Genomic DNA, 24,255 nt, shown 5'->3' on the forward strand with positions numbered 1-24,255 from the left:
GGTGGTTGGAATCCTCAACACACCAACATGTCTTCTGTGTCTGGGCACAGTTTCATGTTGATGAGGTCAAAGGGGTCAGATAGCGACCGTCCACAGTAAAACATGACACTTCCTGTTCTCATGGGGCGTGGCCTAAGTGATGTCATCATTCGACCATAGGGTATTGTAGGAGACCCGATAATGATCAATCACAGAAACTTTGGTGCCTCTGTGAGTTTCTGTGTAGGAGATATAGCAGTTTAGTTTTTTATGGCGAGTAGGTGAACTTTGACCCCTGCTAACCCCCCTTCAGCATACTCAAAAACTCACCGTTTTGATAACTTTAGATGGGACATGCCTTATGAACAGACTGACCGAGTTTGAAGCCGATCAATCGAAATCCCTAGGAGGAGTTCGATCAAATACGAAGGCTGTAAACGGCAAAATGGGGTGAAAATTTGACCTTCAATCCAAAATGGCTGACTTCCTGTGATACTTGCACTATGACATTAATTGTAAATTTTGAGCGTCCTGGGGAGCTCTACAAGTGTACCAAATTTCATGTCTCTAGGATAAAGTAAGTGAATAGCAAAGGGTCCTTTGAAAATTTCTAGGTGGCGCTATTGAGCCATTTTTTATGGGATTTTTGCAATGACCTTAAAATACAAAATTTTGAAACTCCCATTACGCGTCCGCCAAGTTTGGTGAGTTTTTGAAAATGATAAAGCCCCCAAAAAGGCCCCTCTTTAGGGGGCAGAATAATAATAATTAAAGCTGCAAGCAGCCTCGAACGGCCCTCGCAGCCAAGCGCCGCTCCGGCCTATTGCCACCGCGGGGTACGAGCAACCGCCGCCTCACGCCAGCCACCACAGAAACCTCTCACGCAGTTTTCAGCGCCTCCGCCGCACCGCGGAAGCTGTTGCTCTGTTTAAACTTCTCCAACTCCGTCCAACAGAGCCTTCTTGCTCAAAAGCGTGGTTCGGATTTGCAACTCCAAAATCCAAGCAAAATGTTGAGCGTAGTCCAGTTCTGTGGCTCCAAAAAGCAGGCAAAATGTTCAGGAAAACTTCGCAGCTCCAGCTGTCGCCGAATGACTGTTATTACGTAGCGTCGATCTGTTTTCTCATTGATGGAGTACCACTGCCTCCTGCTGGGGCAATACTGGTATTGCACTAGCAGTACCAGTATATCGCCACAAGGTGCCAGTGGTACTCCATCAACACTGACCCCAGTGTTCTTACTTCGCTGTGTCATAAGTTTTGCTGAATGACTTTGTTTGTATTATTTCTAGCAAAAATGAATGAATGTTTGTACTTTAACCACAAAATAAACTTAATATATATAAAAAGTTATAATAATGTATATTTAATAATTAATAACAACATAACCTATGGGCTGCTGTTTTCTAAGGGGCGCTATAGAGAAATTAGGCAACGCCCTACAAATATTGTGATGGTTATAGTCGGGGAGTGGATAAATATTCATCCTTGTGAGTTTGCAGCAGCTGAGCCCGAAAATGTGGTATTGAGAGCCAAACGTATGGCGATGGCGTTACAGGTCACTTCGCCACGCCGCCATGCCCACCTGCTCTATCGAAGCTGGTCGGGGTGGAATCCTCAATACACCAACATGTCTTCTGTGTCTGGGCACAGTTTCATGTTGATGAGGTCAAAGGGGTCAGTAGCGAACGTTCACAGTAAACATTACACTTCCTGTTCTCAGGGGGCGTGGCCTAAATGATGTCATCATTCGACCATAGGGTATTCTAGGAGACCCGATGATGATCAATCACTCAAACTTTGGTTCCTCTGTGAGTTTCTGTGTAGGAGATATAGCAGTTTATTTTATGGGGAGTAGGTGAACTTTGACCCCTGCTAACCCCCCTTCAGCATACTCAAAAACTCACCGTTTTGATAACTTTAGATGGGACATGCCTATGACAGACTGACGGAGTTTGAAGCCGATCAATGAAAATCCCTAGGAGGAGTTCGATCAAATAGGAAGGCTGTAAACGGCAAAAATGGGTCAAAATCCAAACTTCAATCCAAAATGGCTGACTTCCTGTGGGGTTTAGACAATGGCTCCAAGAGACTTTTTTGTAAGTCCTGACAAGGTACACAAGTGTACAAAGTTTCGTAATTGTAGGTTAAAGCATGGCTTGGGGCTGATCATTTAAAGTGTTCTAGGGGGCGCTATAGAGAAATTAGGCCACACCCACCAAATATTGTGATGGATTCCTGTCGGGGAGTAGATGAGGGTCCATCTTTGTGAAATTGGAGCAGCTGGGCCCAAAAATGTGGAATTGAGAGCCAAACGTATGGCGATGGCGTTACAGGTCACTTCGCCACGCCGCCACGCCCACCTGCTGCATTGAAGCTGGTCGGGTGGAATCCTCAATACACCAACATGTTTTCTGTGTCTGGGCACAGTTTCATGTTGATGAGGTCAAAGGGGTCAGATAGCGACAGTTCACAGTAAAACATTACACTTCCTGTTCTCAGGGGCGTGGTCTAAGTGATGTCATCATTCGACCATAGGGTATTGTAGGGCAGCCGATGATGATCATCACAGTAACTTTGGTGCCTCTGTGAGTTTCTGTGTAGGAGATATAGCAGTTTTTTTTATGGGTAGGTGAACTTTGACCCCTGCTAACCCCCCTTCAGCATACTCAAAAAACTCACCGTTTTGATAACTTTAGATGGGACATGCCTTATGAACAGACTGACGGAGTTTGAAGCCGATCAATCGAAATCCCTAGGAGGAGTTCGATCAAATAGGAAGGCTGTAAACGGCAAAAATGGGTCAAAATCCAAACTTCAATCCAAAATGGCTGACTTCCTGTGGGGTTTAGACAATGGCTCCAAGAGACTTTTTTGTAAGTCCTGACAAGGTACACACGTGTACAAAGTTTCGTAATTGTAGGTTAAAGCATGGCTTGGGGCTGATCATTTAAAGGTTCTAGGGGGCGCTATAGAGAAATTAGGCCACACCCACCAAATATTGTGATGGATTCCTGTCGGGGAGTAGATGAGGGTCCATCTTTGTGAAATTGGAGCAGCTGGGCCCAAAAATGTGGAATTGAGAGCCAAACGTATGGCGATGGCGTTACAGGTCACTTCGCCACGCCGCCACGCCCACCTGCTCCATCGAAGTGGTCGGGTTGGAATCGTCAATACACCAACATGTTTTTCTGTGTCTGGGCACAGTTCATGTTGATGAGGTCAAAGGGGTCAGATAGCGACAGTTCACAGTAAAACATTACACTTCCTGTTCTCAGGGGCGTGGCCTAAGTGATGTCATCATTCGACCATAGGGTATTGTAGGGCAGCCGATGATGATCAATCACAGTAACTTTGGTGCCTCTGTGAGTTTCTGTGTAGGAGATATAGCAGTTTATTTTTTATGGCGAGTAGGTGAACTTTGACCCCTGCTAACCCCCCTTCAGCATACTCAAAAACTCACCGTTTGATAACTTTAGATGGGACATGCCTTATGAACAGACTGACCGAGTTTGAAGCCGATCAATCGAAATACCTAGGAGGAGTTCGATCAAATACGAAGGCTGTAAACGGCAAAAATGGGGTGAAAATTTGACCTTCAATCCAAAATGGCTGACTACCTGTGATACTTGCACTATGACATTAATTGTAAATTTTGAGCATCTTGGGGAGCTCTACAAGTGTACCAAATTTCATGTCTCTACGATGAAGTAAGTGAATAGCAAGGGTCCTTTGAAAATTTCTAGGTGGCGCTATTGAGCCATTTCTTGTGGAATTTTTGCGACGACTTTAAAATACGTAAATTTGAAACAGGCTTAAGGCCTCCGCCAAGTTTGGTGAGTTTTTGAATGATAAAGCCCCCAAAAAGCCAATTCATTTGGAGGAGAATCGTAATAATAATTAAAGCTGCAAGCAGCCTCGAACGGCCCTCGCAGCCAAGCGCCGCTCCGGCCTATTGCCACCGCGGGGTACGAGCAAACCGCCGCCTCACGCCAGCCACCACAGAAGCTCTCACGCAGTTTTCAGCTCCTCCGCCCGCACCGCGGAAGCTGTTGCTCAGATTCATCAACGCTGGCACGTGCTAACACAGAAGTTGTTGCGCAGTTTCCGCGCCCGTCCAACAGGCGGTACGCACTGATGCGTTCGGATGCGCTCCTTGACGATGCAAAAAATGTGGTGCAGATTCATTGGTTTAGCGAGGAAATATAGCTGGCGGATTAATGTAGGACGCGCAGTGGAGTCAAAATATATTTCAATGCTGTTGTTCTCTTTAGAGGTCAACAAGGTCATACGTATCCAATTTGGCGTCAGTCGGATGATCCACGTGTCATTTACAGCCGATCATATGCACATGACAAAGTATTACAGTTCGTCATTTTTCATCATTTTCAGCTGTGTTTCTAAAGAACTCTATTTCATTGTTGGAGTAATACTTACTCAGAGTGGCGAATTACTGAAATGGTTTTAAGAAGTAAGAAAACGCTACATTTACTGCATGATTTAATTCAACAAAAATTATCTGAGACATTTCTATCCTTTTAGAAATTTCATGGCAACGCTCTCACAAAGTTTTCACGCCATCCGCCGTGGATCTGTTTGTCATTGGTGGAGGAACACTGACACCTACTGGCGAAATACTGATATTGTTCTTCATTCTGTTATCTGCTGTTTCATTTGTGGAGCAATACTGACCCCAAGTGGCGAATTACTGAAATGGTTTATAAACGCCAAAAATGGGATCAAAATCTGAACTTCAATCTAAAATGGCTGACTTCCTCTGGGGTTTAGACCATGGCTCCAAGAGACTTTTTTGTAAGTCCTGACAAGGTACACACGTGTACAAAGTTTCGTAATTGTAGGTAAAGCATGGCTTGGGGCTGATCATTTAAAATTTTCTAGGGGCGCTATAGATAAATTAGGCCACAACCTACAAATATTGTGATGGATCCTGTCGGGAGTGGATGAAGATCCATCCTTGTGAGTTTGGAGCAGCTGTGCCCAAAAATGTGGAATTGAGAGCCAAACGTATTGGCGATGGCGTTACAGGTCACTTCGCCACGCCGCCACTCCCAGCTACTCCATCGAAGCTGGTCGGGGTTGGAATCCTCAACACACCAACATGTCTCTGTGTCTGGGCACAGTTTCATGTTGATGAGGTCAAAGGGGTCAGATAGCGACCGTTCAGAGTAAACATGACACTTCCTTTTATCAGGGGGCGTGGCCTAAGTGATGTCATCATTCGACCATAGGGTATTGTAGGACACCCGATGATGATCAATCACAGAAACTTTGGTGCCTCTGTGAGTTTCTGTGTAGGAGATATAGCAGTTGATTTTTTATGGGAGTAGGTGAAATTTGACCCCTGCTAACCCCCCTTCAGCATTCTCAAAAACTCACCGTTTGATAACTTTAGATGGGACATGCCTTATGAGCAGACTGACCGAGTTTGAAGCCGATCAATCGAAATCCCTGGGAGGAGTTCGATCAAATACGAAGGCTGCAAACTGCAAAAATGGGTCAAATCGAACTTCAATCCAAAATGGCCGACTTCCTGTGGGGTTTAGACCATGGCTCCAAGAGACTTTTTGTAAGTCTGACAAGGTACACACGTGTACAAAGTTTCGTAATTGTAGGTTAAAGCATGGCTGGGGCTGATCATTTAAAGTTTTCTAGGGGCCTATAGAGAAATTAGGCCACGCCCCAAATATTGTGATGGATTCCTGTCGGGGAGTGGATGAGATCCATCTTTGTGAAATTGGAGCAGCTGGGCCAAAAATGTGGAATTGAGCCAAACGTATGGGCGATGGCGTTACAGGTCACTTCGCCACGCCGCCACGCCCATCTGCTCCATCGAAGCTGGTCGGGGTTGGAATCCTCAATACACCAACATGTTCTGTGTCTTGGCACAGTTTCATGTTGATGAGGTCAAAGGGGTCAGATAGCGACTGTTCACAGTAAAACATTACACTTCCTGTTCTCAGGGGGCGTGGCCTAAGTGATGTCATCATTCGACCATAGGGTATTGTAGGGCAGCCGATGATGATCAATCACAGTAACTTTGTTGCCTCTGTGAGTTTCTGTGTAGGAGATATAGCAGTTTATTTTTTACGGCGAGTAGGTGAACTTTGACCCCTGCTAACCCCCTTCAGCATACTCAAAAACTCACCGTTTTGATAACTTTAGATGGGACATGCCTTATGAACAGACTGATGAGTTGAAGGCGATCAATCGAAATCCCTAGGAGGAGTTCGATCAAATACGAGGCTGTAAACGGCAAAAATGGGCTCAAATTGGACCTTCAATCCAAAATGCCGACTTCCTGTGATACTTGCACTATGACATTAATTGTAAATTTGAGTATCTTGGGGAGCTCTACAAGTGTACCAAATTTCATGTCTCTACGATGAAGTAAGTGAATAGCAAAGGGTCCTTTGAAATTTCTAGGTGGCGCTATTGAGCCATTTCTTGTGGAATTTTGGCGACGACTTTAAAATACGTAAATTTGAAACAGGCTTAAGGCCTCCGCCAAGTTGGTGAGTTTTTGAATATGATAAAGCCCCCAAAAAGCCAATTCATTTGGAGGAGAATAATAATAATAATAATAATAATAATAATAATAAGAAACAGTAGGAAAACAATAGGCCTTCGCAGCGCTTAGCTGCTCGGGCCTAATAAGAAACAGTACAGAAAACAATAGGCCTTCGCAGCGCTTAGCTGCTGGGCCTAATAAGAAACAGTACAGAAACAATAGGCCTTCGCAGCGCTTAGCTGCTCGGGCCTAATTAAAGCTGCAAGCAGCCTCGAACGGCCCTCGCAGCCAAGCGCCGCTCCGGCCTATTGCCACCGCGGGGTACGAGCAACCGCCTCCGCCCGCACCGCGGAAGCTGTTGCTCAGTTTAAACTTCTCCAACAGAGCCTTCCGGTCCAACAGAGCCTTCTTGCTCAAAAGCGTGGTTCGGATTTGCAACTCCAAAATCCAAGCAAAATGTTGAGCGTAGTACAGTTCTGTGGCTCCAAAAAGCAGGCAAAATGTTCAGGAAAACTTCGCAGCTCCAGCTGTCGCCGGCTGACTGTTATTACGTAGCGTCGATCTATTTTCTCATTGATGGAGTACCACTGCCTCCTGCTGGGGCAATACTGTATTGCACTAGCAGTACCAGTATACGCACAAGGTGCCAGTGGTACTCCATCAACACTGACCCCAGTGTGTTCTTACTTCGCTGTCATAAGCTTTGCTGAATGACTTTGTTTGTATTATTTCTAGCAAAAATGAATGAATGTTTGTACTTTAAACCCACAATATAAACTTATATATATATAAAAAGTTATAATAATGTATATTTAAATAATTAATAACAAAATAACCTATGGGCTGCTGTTTCTAGGGGCGCTATAGAGAAATTAGGCCACGCCCACAAATATTGTGATGGATTCCTGTCGGGGAGTTGATGGGAATCCATCCTTTGAGTTTGGAGCAACTGGGCCCAAAAATGTGGAATTGAGAGCCAAAACGTATGGCGATGGCGTTACAGGTCACTTCGCCACGCTGCCATGCCCACCTGCTCCATCGTAGCTGGTCGGGGTTGAAATCCTCAATACACCAACATGTCTTCGGTGTCTGGTCACAGTTCATGTTGATGAGGTCAAAAGGGTCAGATAGCGACCGTTCACAGTAAAACATTACACTTCCTGTTCTCAGGGGCGTGGCCTAAGTCATGTCATCACTCGACATAGGGTATGTAGGAGACCCGATGATGATCAATCACTGAAACTTAGGTGCCTCTGTGAGTTTCTCTGTAGGAGATATAGCAGTTTATTTTTACGGCGAGTAGCTGAACTTTGACCCTGCTAACCCCCCTTCAGCATACTCAAAAACTCACCGTTTTGATAACTTTAGATGGGACATGCCTTATGAGCACACTGACCGAGTTTGAAGCCGATCAATCGAAATCCTAGGAGGAGTTCGATCAAATAGGAAAGGCTGTAAACGGCAAAAATGGGGTCAAAATCTGAACTTCAATCCAAAATGGCCGACTTCCTGTGGGGTTTAGACCATGGCTCCAAGAGACTTTCTTTTAAGTCCCTGACAGATACAAATGTGTACAACGTTTCATAATTGTAGGTTAAGCATGGCTTGGGCTGATCATTTAAAGTTTTCTAGGGGCGCTATAGAGAAATTAGGACACGCCCACCAAATATTGTGATGGATTCCGTAGGGGAGTAGATGAGGGACCATCCTTGTGAGTTTGGAGCAGCTGGGCCTGAAAATGGAATTGAGAGCCAAACGTATGGCGATGGCGTTACAGGTCACTTCGCCACGCCGCCACGCCCATCTGCTCCATCAAAGCTGGTCGGGGTTGGAATCCTCAACACACCAACATGTTCTCTGTGTCTTGGCACAGTTTCATGTTGATGAGGTCAAAGGGGTCAGATAGCGACCATTCTCAGTAAAACATAACACTTCCTGTTCTCAGGGGGCGTGGCCTAAGTGATGTCATCATTCGACCATAGGGTATTGTAGGAGACCCGATAATGATCAATCACAGAAACTTTGGTGCCTCTGTGAGTTTCTGTGTAGGAGATATAGCAGTTTATTTTTTTATGGCGAGTAGGTGAACTTTGACCCCTGCTAACCCCCCTTCAGCATACTCAAAAACTCACCGTTTTGATAACTTTAGATGGGACATGCCTTATGAACAGACTGACCGAGTTTGAAGCCGATCAATCGAAATCCCTAGGAGGAGTTCGATCAAATACGAAGGCTGTAAACGGCAAAAATGGCCCCAAAATTGGACCTTCAATCCAAAATGGCTGACTTCCTGTGATACTTGCACTATGACATTAATTGTAAATTTTGAGCATCTTGGGGAGCTCTACAAGTGTACCAAATTTCATGTCTCTAGGATAAAGTAAGTGAATAGCAAAGGGTCGTTTGAAAATTTCTAGGTGGCGCTATTGAGCCATTTTTTATGGGATTTTTGCAATGACCTTAAAATACAAAATTTTGAAACTCCCTTTACGCGTCCGCCAAGTTTGGTGAGTTTTTGAAAATGATAAAGCCCCCAAAAAGGCCCCTCTTTAGGGGGCAGAATAATAATAAGAAACAGTAGGAAAACAATAGGCCTTCGCAGCGCTTAGCTGCTCGGGCCTAATAAACAATAGGAAAACAATAGGCCTTCGCAGCGCTTAGCTGCTCGGCCTAATAAATAAATTCACAATTCAAGACTGATTTAAATTCATACGGCAAGCTCTGCTTTAAAAATGTTATTTCAAACTAGAGTTTCTTTGAAATCTGACTCCCTTATTTTTCATCTTTAATTATATGATTTGGTCCACAAAATTAAGACAAAAACACAGGATACTCAGCAATAAACAGACTGCAAAACATTTTAAGTAATTTAAGGCAAATACGTATTTTCTTGTTCCCATTGAACACCAATTGAATATTAGCCTGTTTTCATATGCAAACAGTTGATTATCATAATTTCTGTTTTGATTAATTGTTTAAGCCTCCAAGTTCACTGTCACAGGACAAAGTGCTGCGAAAAACTAAGACATGGAGAGCTGTACAAAAAAAATTGATCACTAATAATCTGTCAGTATAACTAACACTTAATATTAAACTTTATTGCCTCAAAACAAGTTACTCATACATTTTTTCTTTTGTTTCAAGTGTACAAAGGCAATTGCAATAGATACTTGGTAAGATATTGACTATTAGTTACTCTGCATGACCCCCACGGACAGCAAATGTTTTTTATCAAAGCAATTTAAAGTTAACTTTGCCTGACTTCTTTGTTTCACTTCAGGTTTGGGTCCAAATCTTTGAACTTTCTTTTTACAGTGTTTGTTTAGAAAAACAAAAGACAAAGAAAAGTACATTTTTCATTCTCACAAATGCTAAATGAGTCAGTCGAAAAAGTATAATTAACACATTAATCAGAAGTCAAAATAACTGGCGGTTGTTGTGGGACTTGGGTCCAGCGTTCTGTGGCTCATTCAGAAACAAAAAAAGAAAAAACAGAGTGACAGACGTTAAAAGTTAGACTAGACTTTGATCCTTTTGTTGCTGCTCTTCATCCTCTACCTCCGCACCCTCCTCATCTTCAGACGCCGCCTCCTGCCGGGAGCGTGCAGCTATAGATGGATATGCTGAATATACCTCCCGTCTCGCATGGCGTTCCCCTGCAGCCTGCGAACCCTGCCAGCCTGGCCCGACTCCAGCCCACATCTGCAATGCTAATCTATAATTCTGTTTAATTAATGACCATTACAGCAGCAGCGAGCAGCAGTTACTGCAAACCCACCCAACCCCTCTCTAAGTGGGGACTTACAGTACAGAATCACAGCATTTTCTTGGAAATTATGTTGAAATTTGGTTTCTGAACCTCTGCACAGAGCCTCTGCTTTTGCTGTCAGGCTCTCCTGCAGGTGTTTTTTTTTTTTTCCCCGCTAAGCACTCTTTTGTACTTCAGTGCTTGAATTGCATTCAGATCCTCCAAGTTGTCACACCGCCTGTCAGTGCAGCTGTTCCCAGCGGCTGCACATGAAACACACATCCTGGTTGTAGTTAGGAGTCTGAAAGCCTGGTAGATCCGCAGAGATGATGTGTATCCAGATGACCTCGCATGCTCTCCCTATTTAATCCCGTTTTCGCCTCCTGTGACCTTCTTTTCTCCGGTTTGTGTTCCTGCTTTTATCCAGAGGCCACAACCAGAGGATGGAGTTCCTCGGAGACTCCATCATGCAGCTGGTCGCCACCGAATATCTCTTCATCCACTTCCCTGACCACCATGAAGGACACTTAACTGTAAGATCAAATCACTCAAATCAAATGTCATCACCCACACTTCTTACAAGGCTTTCATTTCATTTTCCCACCCACAGACATCCATTTTCCCATCTTTACTTTGTGTTTCTGCCGTCTGCTTTCTAAATGAGTTTAGTGATTTTATCTTGTTTTTTTAGCTGTTTTTTTTTTTTTTATATTTGCACCTCCTTCCGCATTTCGCTCCACAGAAAGTGTGTTTACTGTACTCCGTGTGATGGGTATTGTCACGAGGCCAAACTGTTTGGTGCTTTTCAATAACAAACACGCCTTTTATCTGCAGCTCCTTTGTCAGACAGGAAACATAAAGCTGCATCCAGGTGAAAAATTTCAACCTCGTCAGGATAAAAGCACAAAAGAATCACAGTTTGTCACGTTTCCACATCAAATCAATCAAGAGCATCAAATAAAGGATGGCCAGTGAAAAACAGACTGGAGATTATTTACTCTTAGTTAATAAAGAATATTATAAAACTGCTGACTGTGCATGGCTGGAGTGGAAAAGTCTACATTTTATACCCTAAAACTCAATGAAAGTCACAAAAGTCATTTCCTATTTTATCACTTAATAGAACTCCATAGTAAATTTTATTTTTTGTGTATAAAACTATTTAAAATCCTCAAATAGGACTACTAATTACTTTTGGTTAATTTCGTTGAGATCCTTAACAATTCGGCTAAATTCACCCATTTATTAACTTTTATCTTATTTTTGACATCTTGCTTAGAGGAACCGTTTCTGTCACTGGTATTTGAATACATGGTCAGTTTATTTATATCTTTATTTTTTCTGTACTTTTCAAATCAAGTGAATTGTTGCACATTGCTTCATCAGCTAGCGCTCCCAAAAACAAATCAAAACATGTAGGAAATCAACTTTTACACTTAAAATGTCGTTATATAACCACCTGATTAAATAAGTAGGAAAAAAGTGAATAAAGAATAAAAAATAAGTAGTTTTTTTGATAGCACTAAACATCCATGCATCCCAGCACATGCAGATGTTTCTTGTTTGATATCATTTGTATAAAAGCTTTTTTGAAGGCTGAAAGCTTGGAGCAATATCCAGGAGTCAACATGGAGCGCATCTGAAATGGATTTTGAATCGGATAAAAAGTGCCCATTCAACCAGTGTTGGTGTCTGTTTTTTATTTTTGCCACTTCAGTCGAGGTTGTGCTGTAAAATAAAATAAAATAAAATAAAAATGAGGGCATATCACAGCAAGACGAACTCATGTTAGTCTCTTTTCATTCCATTTGCTCCCTTCTGCATCTCGTGGCTATATTTACCATGTTTGTGTGTTTCTTTTAGAGACTTAAATGCACCCTAACAAGTCGAACATGTTGTCATCCGCTCCGCTCCAAGTCACGATGTAATATTTAAGAGACTGAAACATTTTCTCTGCATGAATTATTCCACGTTCCTCCATTTTCATGCTTTTCATCGACTTCTTCTTTGGTTTTTTTCTTCTTTCACCCCGTGCAGTGAGCGATGCTCACCTTGCTGTTCGGATGCAACACGAGTTCCTGTTTGTTTGTTCTGTTTCCCTGCAGCTTCTCCGCAGCTCGTTGGTGAACAACCGGACTCAGGCCAAAGTGGCAGAAGAGCTGGGCATGCAGGAGTTCGCCATCACCAACGACAAAACCAAACGGCCCGTCGCGCTTCGCACAAAGACTCTGGCTGACCTGTTGGAGTGTACGTTCATTTCTTTAAACTCAGCCTATGTGTAGAAAACCAATCAGTGCCGCCATTTTGATATTTAGTTGTGCTGGACGACTCTTTAAATGTTTCTTTCCTACAGTTATTGAGCCTTAAATATATTTTAAATGTGAGAAGACCACAAAAAAACTTGCTAAACTGCCCCTAGGTTGATGCAACAATATGGATTTTCTGCTTTTTGGTTTTTTCTGCTTCTAAAAACAACCTTTTGTTGAGTCACATTTGAGTGGTAGTGTGCCGTTGCCTAGCAACAAAGCTGAGCCCCTGCACGGTTGGTCAGCTGGTTTTACTGCTGTACAATGGCTGCTGGAAATGCTGTTGACTTACCATCCAGAAACCACTTTCTGTATTCTTGTGGTTTGTGCAGGAGGCTCCACTTCTGCTTTTCAAACAAATGGTCGTATAATTGCGCATCTGGTTGCAGCCATTTTTACAAGCGAGTGTAAACTTTGAGTTGGTGGTAGGGGGGGTGCAAGCAGCAGCTTATTTGGATTTACAGTGACAGAGGGCCTCATTTTGAATCTCATTTGGAATCTCATTTTCTAAGAATAAATTCAAGGAAGCATAATAGTTCACTTTGTGAAACCAGATTTATTGCGATTTTTAGACAGAAAAAGTTTCTATATTTTCAGTTGTTCTGCCAATAACATCCACTAATAGTTACTTCAGCAACCAGTTGAATGTTTCAAACGTCACATCAGCCAAATCAAGCTAATTAAATCCTGGTTCTCATCACCGGTTGTGACGTTTTTACCCACAAACTCAGAACCAGACTCCGGTCCATAACTTCAGAAACCTTCCAGGGGTGAAAAAACAGTCGCAGCGACATTAAGGGACATTAGGGTTTGTCCTGCAGGCTGCGCTGGACCACAGCTTCTGATAATCACAACTTTCTGGGATCATTAGGCCGCCGTATTATTTTTGATGGGATTGCCGAGGTCAGCGCCTCACTGCGGGACGTAAACCGAGCTGCCAGGTGAAATGAATCAATCACTGCTTTGTTTTTTTCAGTTGTGTTATTTCACTTGTAACATGGAGCTGTTGTTGCAGCAATAGCAGAAAGGAACAGGATTATTAAGGAACATTCAGGAGCTCCAGACTTTGTGACTCGAACGCCAGAATATCATTTTAAAAAACTAAAATCACCAAATATGTTGTTTATTAAGCTACTAGACACTAAACTTCTTTAATTAAACAAATATAACAATCCAATTTTATTGTTTTGTAGGAACCAGTTTGCTTGTTATTCTGGGCTTGATTGAATAAATCTGAAACAAATTCATCCATTATCTTAAATAAATACATAATTAATTGCACGTCTTCTTTTGAAAACACTTCCTGTATTTTTATCCGAGTTTCAATACACTGCAAAAACACAAAATCTTACCAAATATTTATGTCTAGTTTCTTGTGCAAATATTGTTTTACACTTGAAAAAGTACAAAAGTAACATGTAGGTAACTTCATTAAGTAATAGGAGCTTTTTTGAAGTCAATAATAGATTATTATTGGGGAATATTTGCTTCAACTGCAAGATTATTTAGAAAATGTCCTGTAATTGAAATAATCTGCCGTTATTAGGGAGGTATTGATTTAAAATAAGCAACTATTTCTTGCTTTAAATAAAGTTTACAACAATTAAAAGTAGATTTGTTTGCGCCAATCTACAAGTCAGATTACACTGAAAACCTGGAAAATTACCTTTTTGTGTTGTTGCATTTGACTGTTTAGTAGGTAAAATTTAATTTAAAAGTTGTAGTTTTGTCCTAATTTATTTTAAGTTATGGTCAGCGGGGCCGCAAAATATCAGTCTAAGGACCACAAATGGCCCCCAACCCCCAATTTGAACACCATTGTATGCAAACATCAACACTAAATGGTTTGACCTTTAAGATCCAGCCAGTCTACATGTTATCAACCTGATATCTTTTCCACATTTGAACAAATTGACTGAAATTGTTACATTTTCTCTAATTGCTCTCCAGTAAAAGATGAATTAATTACAGAGCTTTTCAAACGTCTTTCCTGATTGGGCCACACGCAGCTTTATTTACACCAATATCCCAATAAAGACAAAAAGATTTCTTCTCATCTCTGCCAAACCTTCACTTGAGTTGAAGCCCAGAGTGAAGAGACTGTTTGTCTGTCCAGATTAAAAGATGAATAACGCATGTAAATATGTCTCTTATTGGGACCGAGCCGCCGCGTCCGCATCCGCCGCCGCGTTACGCCAACAGAAAGAGAGCAAACTGGGACGGAAGCATATGGGAAGTTGGGAATAAACACTTCCGGAATGATGAAAAACCAAACTGTGATTCATATCATTTGCCTTTCAAATCATGGCTCAGATTTAAAAAATGAACACTTTTTTTTTTCTGTGGGCTTGAGCAGAGTTGATGACACAGGAGGAAGTGGAGAGGCCAGCGATGGAAATGATTTCAGCTCTTCTCTATATGAAGAGTCGCGCCCCGAGGCGGCGGCAGGCCCCTTACTGGCCCCTCTGAAATATTACCTATTATTCGCTCTTCGTGTCCTGCTGTCTTAGCCGCTGAGATGAGTGAATGCGGCGGCGGCAAATGGGAAAACAAAAGGCGCCGCGGAGAGATGAAGATGACACCGCATGACCTCTGCTTACGTTTGAAATCTTTTTCAGCTGGGTTGGAAGCGCCGCAGTTTGATGTACAGTTTCATCTTAAAGAGGCTGCCTGGGAGTTTAATACCCCCTGAACATTTCCACCTTTTATCATGTTACAGCCGCAAGATTCACTGCGTTTTAATAGAATTTTATGAGATAGATCAACAGAGAGTGATCAATAATTGTTGGCTTGTTGAAGTGAAACAGAGAAATTCAAGACAAATACTTGAGACCTTTTCTAAAACACTTAAAGCTGCTTATTTTAACAGTTCAAACCACAAATGCATTTAATGTGCATTAAAACACAACAATTAGACTACAAAAACTAAATCTGTATTTTTGTCTATTTTCTGAAGGAAATATTTTAGTAAAATTAAAATAAAACAAAACTAACTTGCAACTTAAACTTCCACCAGAATAGTTTTGTCTTAGAATGCTTTAAGACATTTGCACTAGAAACTAGATTTTGCTTTTGCAATATGATGTTAAATTAAACCAAATAAACTCAAATATATCTGTGTTTTTTTTCTGCAACATTTCCCAGAATAAAAAAGTCTTAGTTGAAGGTTTTGTCTTGTGTATGTTGTTTTTAAAAGTGCAGATTTATTTGTTCTTATTCCCCTCTGGGTCGTTTCTGATGCCAAACTTACGAGGCTGGATACATTCTGTGCATTAAAACTTTTGACCTTTGCACTACGTTACGGGACATAAGCCTCTGCTTTATTTATAGTTTACTTGGGTATTTAATTCAGGATGACTTAAGATTGACTGCAGATATTTTGCTACATTAGATGGAAACGTGGTTCTCGTTTCAAAATGTTTACATGAAACTCCAGTCTGCTGCTGAAGCCTTCTGGGTTTTTAGCTTCCATTTATCTCAAAAGAAGAACTAGAAGACTGTTGTTGAGGACAAGTTCTTAACCGGCTACCTTGCTTTCTTTTTTCGTCTTTTATTGCTTTTTTATAAGTGCTCTCTTTGTTGTTGCAGCTTTCATCGCGGCTCTCTACATCGACAAAGACCTGGAGTACGTTCACACCTTCATGAACGTCTGCTTTTTCCCTCGGCTGAAGGTGAGCACCTATCGATGGCCATTCAGCGGCCGCGCCTGATCAATGCGCTGCCGAGCAGGGCACCTTAAGGAGAGAAAAGCGCCGAGGAGATGATGATGATGAGGAGGGAGCTAATGGCCGGGCCCTGATCGATGCAGGGGCCCTGAAGTGGTGCTTGGCTCTCGAATGCCTCTCATAATGGCGGCTCGCGCTGCTATTCCAGTCCACTTTTAATGGAAAGCGCAAACGTTGCAGAGGTGCATGCGTCGGGATGTTGTTGCTGCTCATCAGCGTTTGGCTATTGATCTAAGGAATGTGGCTGAGGAAGTCGAGTGCGTTTCAGAACTCCTGCGGCCAGAGCGGATTTTTATTCAAGTGCCCCAAGTCCAAATGTAGAGAGAAAACATCCCAGATTGCTTGCAGAACTATCAGATACACATATGGCGAGTCCCGCGCAGCCTGGACCTCTCCTTGTGAGGCTGCTGCAGCGGTCTGATATGCCATGCTAATTGCTGTCTTGGTGTGCCTCTCCAGGGAGAATCCTCAGCTCTGGAGGAGCTGAGCTTTGCGTCATGGTCGCTGCAAGAGAGCACCTCATTTCCACATCCAAGAGGAAAAGTTGTGAAACAGCCAGCACGTCTCCTTACACAGCCTTGTGGAAAGACGGCGTGGCACACTGTGCTGCTTCATCCAATTTAGATGGAAATAGAGAGCCAACCTTGCCGTATTTCTTCCCTCCTTTGTGCTGCGCCGTGTGATGATGCATATCGAGCAGCTTGCACAAGTGCATTTTGCAACAGGAGTGGCTTGTTCTGCAGCAGAGGTGGGCTTTGTGCTCATTTCCAAACATCAAAATTCCTCTGCTTCATGCTGAAGGAGCGTGAAACCCTCCCACCGCCCAGAAGCACTGCAAAAACACAAAAGTATTTTTAGTCTAGTTTCCTCTGCAAATCTCATGAACTCTTGAAAAAGGACAAAACTTGCACTGCAAGCTTGTTTTGAGTCAGTATTGGTAAAGTACTAGTTTCCGATTGTTTAATGTATAACATGAGAAAAATGTCTTAAAATAATCTGCTAGTGGAACTAGTACTTTATCGTCAATATTGATAAATTATTGACTCAAAACAAGCTTGTTGAAAAATTACTTGTAAGTTATTTTTGTCTAATTTAAAGTGATCTGAGATATTTGCAAGATATTTGTTTAATAACTCCTTAATCTTTATGTACCATTATTCATTGCTAGAGTGGAAATCTACCAGTGCAACTATTTTGCTCTTTGCACATTTTTGTGTTTCTATTTGGGTCTCAACTTTTTTTTTTATTGCTTTTTTGGGCAATAAGTTCACGTTTTCTTGGTATCTGGGAAACTTTCCGAATTTAACGTGACAGATCAGCAGAGTCCTGCCCGTTACCTAGCAACCCCAGTAAAGCTCAGCTGAGCTCCAGCATGTTTGGTCAGCTGGCTTAACCTCAGTAGTTAAATGGCTGCTGGAAAAGACTAGTGTTCTGGTGTTGGCTCAACTTCCAGAAACCACTTGCTGCATTCTTGTTTTTTGTGCAGGAGGCTCCACTTCTGCTTTTCAAAGATGTACGGTTGTGCAATTGTGCATCTGTTTGCAACCATTTCCACATGTCAAAGTAAACGTTGAGTTTTTGGGCGTGGCCAGCAGCTCATTTGGATTTAAAAATTCTCGTTCTAACTAAAATTTTATTATCTAAGAATAAAGACCGATCCCAACCCGCTCAAGGAGGCAGATCGGGTCACCTTTCAGGAATTATTGTCTTACTTCAACTGTACTGAGAGATTTTCAGGAAAAAACCAGACCAAAAACACTCGCTATGCTTCTGTTTTCGCAGTGAGAGATGGGGGGGAAAGTTGGATGGAGGGAAAAAAAAGAGATGGAGAGCAAGGGAGCACAAGCAGCAGAAGCACTCTTTGTAGAAAATTAATAGGAGCAGACAGTTCTGCATTCAAAGTCTGCCTTTTTATGACAAGGCTGCTTCCCTGTTAATGGAAGGGCTTTTAGAAGTCCCACTTGGATAGGAAAAATGTATCAGGGCTGCACACCTGGGAGACTCCCAGACACTTTTTATTTCTGGCCGGGGATTGGCTTTTGTCTTAAGTAGCTTGTGATTTGTACCCACTGTGAAGACACAGATGGAGAGCCAGTCTAAGAGCGAGCAAATAAGTGAGTCCAAAAGGGGGAGCTTTATAAAAAGCGCTGGGATGGCGGGAATGAAATAAAAGCAAGAGCCAAAGGAGAGGGGTCCTAACTTTCTGCGCACTGATTCTCTCAAAGAAATGGCTTTTAAAGAAAAAACAGATCGAAATGAAATGAGTGGTTTGTGTGTTGCAGGAGTTTATTTTGAACCAGGACTGGAACGACCCCAAATCTCAGCTGCAGCAGTGCTGTTTGACCCTGAGAACGGAGGGCAAGGAGCCCGACATCCCGCTGTACAAGTAAGAGCTGAGAGAAGTCGGGGCAGCGCCGCTCCGTACGCGGCGCTGTGTACGCGCTGCTCGAGGCCAGCTGTGATGCTATTCTGAGCCACTGACCGTCAAACTGCTGCAAACACAATGTTTGAACGTGTTCCCTTACAAATCACTATGGAATAAACATAGTTTTTAAAATGCTAGCAACTCAGAATTTGCTGACTTACTATAAAACACATAAAATTCTATATTTATGTAGCTGATTCATTGTCATTTTTAATAAAATGACTTTAAATTGAATTGTTTTTAGTAAATGAATAAATGTAAGCCCTGTTTTCTGCTCAGGTTTTTGGAGAAATTGTGTCCAAACTATCAAATCTTTCATATGTTGGATTGTTTTAATAAGCTTAAATTAAAACATCTAAAATGTTTCTTTAAACTGTTTTTAGTGGCACTTCTGGATAAATCTAAGCATTAGCCCTTCTTAAAGTCATCATTAAAAGGCTTTTTACAATAATTTTATTAGCAATGTGACTCCAGGTGGTCGATGCTAATAGCTGCTAATGTGACCTTGCTAGTTGTTGTTTTTTTTCTGCCTCTGTTACAGGTGAGTGCAAATTTATATTATAACTCTAGGTTGAGTGTGAGAACACAGGTCTTAATTTGGATTCATGGTGGTCTTAAAAAGTCTTGATTTTTAGGTGTTGAATCCTGCAGAAAGTCTTTTCAGTTACGCATCATAATTCCAAAAGTAAGAAAATAAAGTCTGAAAACCCGTAATTATGATCTCTGTCATTAAAAATTATTATATTCTTATATTTTTGGGTTTCCCTCTAAAATCAGAGCTTTGCTGTTTAGCCTCTTATTTTGCTCACTGTAAATGTTTAGAAAAGTAAAATCTGTTTTCCCTTCTTTGCTGTTGGTCCCAGAACGTTTCTGACCTCCGGTCTGAAGGTCGCTGTGGTGATAAATAAACATGGCCGCCGAAACCTCTCATTCAACAAGAAGTCGAGCTCAATAAAAGACTCGGGACGGCCGCCATCACGCCGCGTTTGTTGCCATAGAGACGTAGAAAACAGGAGGTCAGCGTGGAGACAGAAGTTGGCGTTGATGTCCAGTGTTCAGTCGGCGCCTTCTGTCCCGCTCCGTGTTTATTCAGCTTCATTTTTCCTCCTGCTTTTGTTGGTTTCTGACACGGCGCGTCCCTCAGCGCTCCGCCGCCCGCGGCGAGACGCATCTCAGCGATTCACCCGGAGCGAGCGGCGCTCCGCGGAGACCGGGGTCCGGTCGGGTGATCCTGACTTCCTGCGGCGGCGGCCCAACCTCCGCAGGTCGATGCGAAGACGCTCCTTCACTTCCTGGAAAAATATGGAAGTCGAATCAAAGATTTATGAGGCTTTTTAGTTTCCTTCCTTCCTATTTGGCTTATTTTACTTCATTTAATCCATTTTTTTCTAATTTTCTTTCTTCCTCCTTCTACTTAATTCTCTTTACCTCAATTTCTTATTTTACTTCACTCCTTACATCCTTGTTTTACTTCTTTCCTGCTTTATTCTGTCTTTCCATCATTTTCTTTTTTCCTTCTTCCTATTTTTTGTTCCTCTCTTCGTTCCCTGTTTCTTCCTTTTGCCCTCATTTTCTTATTTACCATTTTCCGATCCTTTCGTCCTTCCTTCCTTTCCTTCTGTCCTATCCTATCTTTATCTACCTTTTCGTCATTTTCTAACTTTCCTTCCTCTGTTCTTTTGATTCCTCTTATCTTTATTACTTCCTCCCCTCTTTTCTTCTTGCCTTGTTGTACTTCCTTTCTTTCATCTTTCTCTATTTTCTTAATCTTTTGTTGAAAGATGTTTTTCTTCCATCTTTCCTTCCTTTCCTGTCGTTTATTTAATCTCTAATTTCCACACAGTTTTATAAAAAAAATCTCCTGGAAAACTCTGCTCTGTTGATGCTCTGACCTCCAGCTGACGCTCCTCCCAGAGGTCAGAGGTCAGGAGTCAGACCAGAGGAGAGGCTGATCCGCTCCATCGCAGCAGGCCGTCAGTACTTCCTGTGCGGTTCTGACGCTCTCGCTGCATTATTGATTCCGCCGTCATAATTGACACACGGCATTAAAAATGGATCGAGTCGCTGAAATAATAAGTAAACGCTGAGTAATTCATCCGAGTCGCAGCGTGTTTGTGCTGCCGTCCCTGCAGGAATGAAACGGACTCGCCGTTTCTTTTCTGTTGAACGAGGATCATTGTTAACGAGTCGCTTCTTTTCTCCGTTTCTCGTCAGCAGCTCCAACCATTTGAGCGACTCTGTTTGCTTCAGATGAATTTCCTGGACTCATGATTGTTTGTTTGTTCCTGCTGATCGCAGGACGCTGCAGACGGTCGGGCCGTCGCACGCCCGGACGTACACGGTCGCCGTCTACTTCAAAGGAGAACGCATCGGCTGCGGCAAAGGCCCAAGGTGAGAAAAATCCCCTCATTCCCAGTCGACAATCCCACTGTAAACATTTTTGTGTTTTTCTTTTCTTTCTTGCTTCTCGTTTTAAGGTTTTACCAGTTGAATGTTTATATTTTAAAACACGAACGTCTGGAAACTCTAGAAAACAAAAATCAGATATTTTTATGTGAAACATGTCGAAATCCTGATCCTTCAATTCTTCCTTTTAGACCTTAAATATCTTAAACTCACAGTAAATTTTGGTTTTGATGGTTTGAACTAACAAAGTTCTGAAATGAAAAATGTTCAGAAAACTGTGATAAGATTAAAAATATCCAACAACAAGCAGCTGCTTTCCTTCTCAGTGCACTACTAATGGGATGAGAATAATGGCTTCGCTGTACTGATGCCGTTTATTATGGCAATTAAGCTCAGCTCTATTGGGAGAGACATTATGCACAATGAAAATGAATCAATTCATTATTGATTTGACATAAATTTTGTTATGAAAATATCACTTTGCTGCTCAGAAGCGAATGCGCCGAGGCGACGCTGCACCTGGGATTTCTGCGGCCGCAGCAGGAGGCGCAGGAAAGCGTTTGTGTTTTTCACACTGCAAAAAATGTAATATTACCAAGTATTTTTGCTCTGGTTTCAAGTGGAAACATATTGGTACATTTGAAATGAAACAAGACTATTTTTAAAGTAATAAATGTGAAGCTTTTTGAAATCAATATTTTTTTAATATTGATTTTTAAAGCATGTTTCACTGGTAGATTATTTCACTTGGGGAAAAAAATCTGTAGGATTATAATAAAAGTGACCCATTCTTCTGTGAACAGGTGAGAATCTATAAAAAAAAACATGTTCAATATGTTTTCTGCACAAAATCATTTCTGGGTAATAAGATTTCAATCTGCTCAGTTTTAGGGCGTCTTGTCACTTTAAATCCAAAAGATCTGCTGGCCACGCCCAACAACTCAACATTTAACTCTCACACGTGAAAGTGGCTGCACACAGATACGCAATGATACAATCAGACCTTTTTGAAAAGCATTAGTAGAGCCTCCTTCTCAAAAAACTAGAATGCAGCAAGTGGTTTCTGAATGGTAAGTCAGCAACAAAACACTTTTCTTTTCCAGCAGCCATTGTACAGCGCATATGTAAAACCAGCTGACCAAATGTGTTGGAACTCAGCTTGGGTTGCTAGGTAACTGATTTATGATGCTTTTTTAAACGTCTCATTTTCCAGACACCAAAATTACTTGGTAATATTGACTTATTGTCAAAAACTGACTATTGTTTAAAGTGCCTTGGTTATTCTTAGAAGCTGTAAATTGAATTATTAACACGTGGAAAATGTGAATTTTGCATAATTGGTCCCCTTTAAGAAAAGATGACTTAAAACAAGTCTCTGGATCCTGCTGAACATTTACTTGCAAGGTAGTTTTGTCTTAAGTGTATTAAGATATTTGTTGTAGAAATTAGACCAAAAATACTTGGTAATATTTCGTGTTTTTGCAGTCTGCAACCTTTGTCTTATTATTATTTTTGTTGTTTTGCATCGCTACTTCCTGTATTCATGGAGAGCAGAGAAAGTGAATCTCCACACGGCGGCCTTTTCAGGGTTGGAGGCGATAAAGCCGCAGCTGAGCCTGCGAGAAATGAAACCTAAATCCATCAAACATCTCATCCTCTCACACACACACACACACACACACACACACACACACACACACACACACACACACACACACACTCATCCATCCATCCACACTTGAAAGCAGTTTCTGTTGCTCTAAGCTGGCGATAAGTTTGTCCCTTTTGCAGAATCTCGGCGCGCGCGCTGTTTTCGTATTTACATGATTTAAGCTTCCAGCCACCTCCAATGCTGAGGTTACGATCAACATAATACACGCAGGACGACGCCGAGTTGCAGACGCAAACGGCGCCCGGTGCTTTCCGAAGTGAGTGCGCTGCGGTACCTGCGACTGTCAGGCTGAAGGGCGCTAAGAATAAAAATAATGCCTCCTGATAATCCTCTCAGCACCAGGCCTGTTTTTCTTTTCTTTGACAGAATTTCAGAAAGTCCCATTTTGAATATGCTAAAATCCTCCCCTGCCTGTGTGTCTCTGTCTCCCTCTAATCCAGCATCCAACAGGCTGAAATGGGAGCTGCGATGGATGCGCTTGAAAAATGTGAGTTGTTCAGCAACACAAACACACTTTCCTTCAGATATTCTCCCAATGTGTCTGTCTTGGTTCTCCTGGATGTCGTTGCTACATGCTAATGCTCTTCATCCTTACACATTGATTGATAGACAGGGAATGTTCATATCATCTTTATTTATCCCGAGTGGAAAGTAAATGTTGTTATAACACATCATAATATCATCCACATATTTTAAAAGAATTGCTTTGGGTGGCAGGAAGGATCTCCAGTAGCAGTCAGTTTCACAACAGATCTGAGGAGGCTTCTGACTTCTTTTAATTTGTATTTATAAAAACAACAGAACTGTTGAAACTTGGACTGATTGTTTTACTGTTCAGTCCACTTCAGTTTGCTCATAAAGTCTGATTTGTTTGAGAAAGTGTGAATGAAAATCCAACAAAGCAAACTCTGTTCTGCCTACAAACTTCGGTCTCAGTTTGGTTGAAGTGAACTCTGGTGTGGTTTGGATGTACATGTGAACGCCAAGCAGACTGGGGACTGCGCCAAAAGCAGGAAGTGGACAACAGCGCAGGGGATTCTGGGTAAATACAACCAAATCGAACATGGTAGCCTAGCTCTAGTGGGAGAAATGTGTGATTTTCACCAAAACGAAAGAGAAATCCTACTACTCTATTTTTATTTACATTTTATGAAGACGGAAGCTTTTAGTGTCGTTTCATTTAGTGGTTCTTGGTGCAGCGCCCCCACAGGTAAGGAGGAGAACAGCTTTGATTTGTTTGACTCAGTGCAGTGTGAAATAAAACCACAGCAGCTGAAAATGTAACAAATGTTGCCGTTTTGTTTCCCAATCGAACCAGTTTTACCCGACTGTGAGGTGTGAAAACAGCCTTGATGTTTATGTGCGTCTCATTTGTGTGGAGGATGCCGCTGAGTGTTAGCAGGGCGGTCAGCCTGCGGGCCGAGCCGGAAACGCAGAACCGGGAAGCTAAGCGCCATTGGACACAT

General features: G+C 42.1%; 1 protein-coding gene across 1 annotated transcript in view; it reads left to right on the forward strand.

Annotated features, from left to right (window-relative positions):
• The window catches only part of drosha (drosha ribonuclease III), a 152,740-nt gene that overhangs the window by 118,781 nt on the left and 9,704 nt on the right, over positions 1-24,255 (forward strand). Inside the window, exons 26-31 of the mRNA XM_055059367.1 lie at positions 10,683-10,788; positions 12,361-12,502; positions 16,150-16,232; positions 18,569-18,672; positions 21,010-21,102; positions 23,230-23,276. Of these exons, the coding sequence (XP_054915342.1) occupies positions 10,683-10,788; positions 12,361-12,502; positions 16,150-16,232; positions 18,569-18,672; positions 21,010-21,102; positions 23,230-23,276 (575 nt within the window). The remainder of the gene's footprint in view (positions 1-10,682; positions 10,789-12,360; positions 12,503-16,149; positions 16,233-18,568; positions 18,673-21,009; positions 21,103-23,229; positions 23,277-24,255) is intronic.

Source organism: Poeciliopsis prolifica, unplaced genomic scaffold (assembly GCF_027474105.1).
Source record: "Poeciliopsis prolifica strain line A6 unplaced genomic scaffold, Auburn_PproV2 SCAFFOLD054, whole genome shotgun sequence".
Lineage (NCBI taxonomy): Eukaryota > Metazoa > Chordata > Actinopteri > Cyprinodontiformes > Poeciliidae > Poeciliopsis > Poeciliopsis prolifica.